The following is a 4810-nucleotide window of genomic DNA, read 5'->3' as shown; positions in this document are numbered from 1 at the left end:
GGAGCTTTTGATTTGTATAATTCACTACAAACATCCAATTTTATACAAATTGTTCAGTTTTGTATAAATTCATTTATACATTGTAATTTGTATAATAAGATCTGTATTTGTATAATTATAAGTGTATAGGACGAAAATATATGTATTTGTATTTGTATATACATTTTTCTCTCGCTTTATACAAACACAAACACATTTTATACATTTTATACCGAAATGTATAAAATGGCTAATTATATACCGAAAATGGCTAATTGTATATCGAATCAGATGGCAAAAAAAGGGGATATTTGCTGCGAATTACAATTAAAATAAACTATGGCTATAACATTTAATTTAAATTAATAATTTGCTATTTCATACAATTTTCCCAATAAAAAAAGCTTATTATCTCTAGACAAACATATCTAGCGAAGATCATTTGAAATACTGTTGATTGGGGAGCAGTAAACAAGAAAGAGGCATTTAATAATTGGGACATACGTGACCAAATTAAAAATGATTTCTATGAACAAAAATAATTAATTTGGGAGTGACAGTGACCTAAAGTTGTATAATGCACAAATCACCAACACCACTAATAATTGAGTCAGTAAAATATTCGATTTTTATTTCAGAATATCACCTTTCCTTTAACTGTTCACTTTAACATTGTAACGTTAAAAAGGTCCACTATATATATACCCCTTCATATACTTTTGCCTTACCAATTCAATTAGCAACAACAACAACAATTCTCACACACACCAAAAAAAAAACTACAAATTTCAATTTTACATATAGAGAAATGGATCAAAATTTGGTAGTGGTAGGAAAGAAGTTTTGGAAAATTGTTCGAGTGGCGTTATGCATGTTAAGAAAAGGTATATCAAAGCAGAAAATAATGCTCGATATCAAATTAATGATGAAGCGTAGCAAGATTAGTAGTTACAAAGCCGTGGTCCAAAATCTCATGTTCCACTTCCACCACCACAACCAAAACAAAAACCTTCGGTCCGATCACGTCGAGAGTGGTAATTTTACCATTTTGCCCTCACATGAGGATGAGTATTATGAGTTAGCTGCACTAGCAGCCCAAATTTGGACATGAAAAAACACACTGCTACCGAAGAGGATGTTGTGGTGATGAATGCGGCGGTAATGAGAGCCGCATTGAAGATGATTAAGGGTGAAATAACGTCACCTGATAATTATTTTCGTGGGTTTGGGAGACAGTTGAGGGTTACTGACTCGCCTTTTCCGGTGAGAGATGAGGTGGAAGAAATGGATAATCACGTAGATGAGAAAGCTGATGAGTTTATCTCAAAGTTCTATAGAAATTTGAGACGACAATCCTCATTTTCTGCTTCATAATGTTGCAAACAATATATTTATAAAATATGCATGTTTTCTTGATTTGTTAAATCAATCCTATTATAGTTTTTTTGCTTTTGTTGGAGCTGTACATGAATATTAGTACTCTATGTACGTGCTCAAAGACCACTACTAAAATAAAAGCAGAATTTGGCGATGAATAAATTTCGTAGCTAGACAGCAAAAATCTGTACCTATGTGCATGTCTTGTCTATGACTCTATTCAATGTGTACAAAATAGAGTGTTGTTTGTTTAAATAAAAAAATGAGAATTTTCTGTATAGCTTTTCCTGTTTGTTGTAGAACTGTTGTAAAGTTAAGAAGTTTTTTCTAACTTTTTTTCACCCAAACGTTAGTGCCCTATCGCTATTTAATTGGAGTTATTTTATTTTATTTTTTACTATAACACAGTTTGATATTCTCCAACAAATTGAAAAAAGTCTATATATTATGCAATATATCCTTTTACATTTCAATTTAAAGACATGATTAGTGGCAATAAATTTTGTAAATATTGCTACAAAAGCATTTGCCTGCAATTGTTTAAATGTTATTAGATTCAATGTCACCTTAATCTTCAGCAACATTTATATAGAGTGTTGGTAAATTAAACCTATGTTATTGCCATTGAAGTTGTCTTTAGAAATATATGAATTCCATTTAATTCATATATTTAATCAAACACTATTTTATAACATCAAAAATGGAAATTACAATAACAATCCGGTAGAAGGTTCTTACTAGAAGAATTACTAAATTCAGAACAACATCATTCACTTAATACAAAATCTGTCTAATTCAATACAACAACTCAAATAACGACTTGCAAAAGATGCAAATAAGTAATATATTAGGATAAGTAAAGTTTAAATAGATCAAGTCAAGTTAGGCCGTTTTGTTATGATTTTCTTAACATATTTTGTTATTGTTAGTAGTATACAATGTATGCATGTTTTTCTTCATTTGCAAAAGCAATTTTATTAGATTTTTTGCTTTTGTGTGGGGTAGCTTATAATATAAACAAAGAAATATAGAAAACTTGTGAGGATTGGAAGTTGTGGATAGTGTGTGCTTATTTGCTTCATGTAATTGAGTTTTTCACAAAAGAAGTTGTGTAAATACAACAAAATCCAAATAAAACAATGAATCTTTGACCGGTAAATAATTACTCTATGTTTCAATTTGTTATCTTAGTTAATATTTATAACGTCAAAGAATATTTCTTTTGATATGTTTTTACTAAATATTTTAAATTGTTAACTATTGTGATTTATCATATTCTTTTATGTAATTTTTCAGTATGTTGATTTTATTGTTAGAATTTTTTTAAAAATCTATCTTAATTCACACTAAACATTGGTTAATTTAACTTTGTTACTCCAAATCTAGATGCGTATAGTATTTGAGTCATCGGAAAATTGAAAGGCTTGTTCTATTTGTACGGAAATGGCAAAGTGCACATAATAATCTACGCATTACTTATTCCATCAAATTTATTTGTGATATTACATCAATTTTGATTTTTAAAATATGTATTCTTATCGAATTAATTATAGTGGTTTTAGTTAGATCAACTAAATGCACAAAAAATATGAACAGCTTATATTATCAAAATTGGTCAAAATAGGACATCAAAATTAAACTGGTCAACGTACCCCTCAAGAAGCCACCGTCATAAATAAAGTACTCATTTAATACGAGGGATAAGAATAATAATTTTAAGATAATATTTGAAATTAATTTGATCGGAGGTATTTAGCTAATTTCAAAATTATTTGGCAAATAACTTTGCAAAGCTTCAAAAAGTACAAATAAATTAAAAGTAAGAGAGAAAAGAAACTCTTCAAGGTACACAATATGAATATTGAACACATGACATGGAACTTCTTTTTGCTATTGTTAAAAAAAAATTGTATCATATTATTAGTTGTAAACAATTGCGTTTGGTAGAAAGGAGGAAACTACAAGGAAGTTGGAAAAAAAGGTTTTTTTAAAAAAAAAAAAATTGGTGATATTTATTTGTAGGGATGCACCTATTTAAATTATTTAGAAGTTCTTGATTCTCAGGAATTATGTCACATTTTTCACCAGCTTTTTCTAGATTTTCTACTTGAATGTTATTATCATCTAATTCAATTCTACTAGTGACTTGTTCATTTGAAGAACATCCTTCCATATGTTTTGATTGAAGATTTTTATTATTTGTTAAAAATCTATTAAAGGCTCCTTTTTGGAATTTATTTAAATCTTCAATTTTTTTTTATAAAATCAAAATCATACTTTCTAGTTGGCATATTTAAATTGAATAAATTTTAATAACAAAACAAACAAGAATATACATACTTATGAATTATGAATGTCAACAATAGAGATTCTCAAGAAAAATTATAAAATAAAGTAAAATGATAATATCTGGTTAAAGAATTTAATAATAACATAATGATATTGAAATAGTGTTGCATTCCTTCAATAGAATGATTGTTGGCTTGTTGCACTTATTGAAATTTTTGAAGAAGACACCAAAAAACATATTTTGTTTTTTTTTTAACTTGTAAGCAACGGTTAAAATTTATAAATATTATCGTAAGCAACCGTTAAAATTTCAATAGTTAAAATTTCTTGTAAGTAATACCGTTCAAATTGGAGGGTGAATGGGCGATGAAGAAGTTATTATCCACTAGGGGTGTACATGACCGGGTTGATTTGAGTTTTTCAAATATCAAATCAAACTATTTGTGTAAACATTTTAAATTTATAAACCAAATCAAACTAATAAAATTCAATTTTTTTCGGGTTTTTCAACCTCGGGTTGGTTCGGGTTTTTCAAATACCAAACCAAACCATTGTGTCGAATTTTTAAATTTATAAATCAAACCAAACTAATAAACCTCGGATTTTTTCAGATTTTTTAATTTTTTCGGTAAAGTTTGCATCTAAACATATAATTAACTTGTGCTCCAAATATTTCTTTAGTCCAAGCAAAATACAATTATCTAAGGTGTTTCTTAAGAAAATAACACAAAATTGATGACACTAAACCATTCAATAAAAAATAATAATGAAATCATCATATAAAATAAATATTGCAAAGTCATAATGAAAAATGATCATAATTTAAAGGGAAAATGCATAAGTACCCCCCAACCTATGCCCGAAATCTCAGAGACAAACTTATGCTAAAATAAGTTTAATAAATATTAGTTACATTACTAAATATTTAAGAAAAATTAAAATTAGATTATGTATTTTAATTGTCTAAACCAATATACACTAAAGAACAAATATTCAATATTATTGTCATTCTTAGTGTTGAATTGATTTTCTTTTTGCATTAGTATTAACTAGTGAACTTCTCCGCGCTAAGTTTAATAAGTATTAGTTACATTACTAAATATTTAAGGAAAATTAAAATTAGATTATGCATTTTAATTGTCTAAACCAATGTAAAACTAAAAAA

The 4810-nt window shown here is 27.5% G+C and overlaps 1 protein-coding gene across 1 annotated transcript in view; it reads left to right on the top strand.

Annotated features, from left to right (window-relative positions):
* The first annotated feature begins 724 nt into the window (after nt 1–724).
* The window catches only part of LOC102597903 (uncharacterized), an 8365-nt gene continuing 4279 nt past the window's right edge, over nt 725–4810 (top strand). The window contains exon 1 of the mRNA XM_006359412.2: nt 725–802. Coding sequence (XP_006359474.1) covers nt 788–802 — 15 coding nt within the window. The 5' untranslated portion in view covers nt 725–787. The remainder of the gene's footprint in view (nt 803–4810) is intronic.

The sequence above is a fragment of the Solanum tuberosum genome, unplaced genomic scaffold, assembly GCF_000226075.1.
Source record: "Solanum tuberosum cultivar DM 1-3 516 R44 unplaced genomic scaffold, SolTub_3.0 scf00297, whole genome shotgun sequence".
In the NCBI taxonomy this organism is placed as follows: domain Eukaryota; kingdom Viridiplantae; phylum Streptophyta; class Magnoliopsida; order Solanales; family Solanaceae; genus Solanum; species Solanum tuberosum.
Note: the sequence above shows the minus strand (reverse complement) of the source record. Positions and strands in the feature narration are given on the sequence as shown.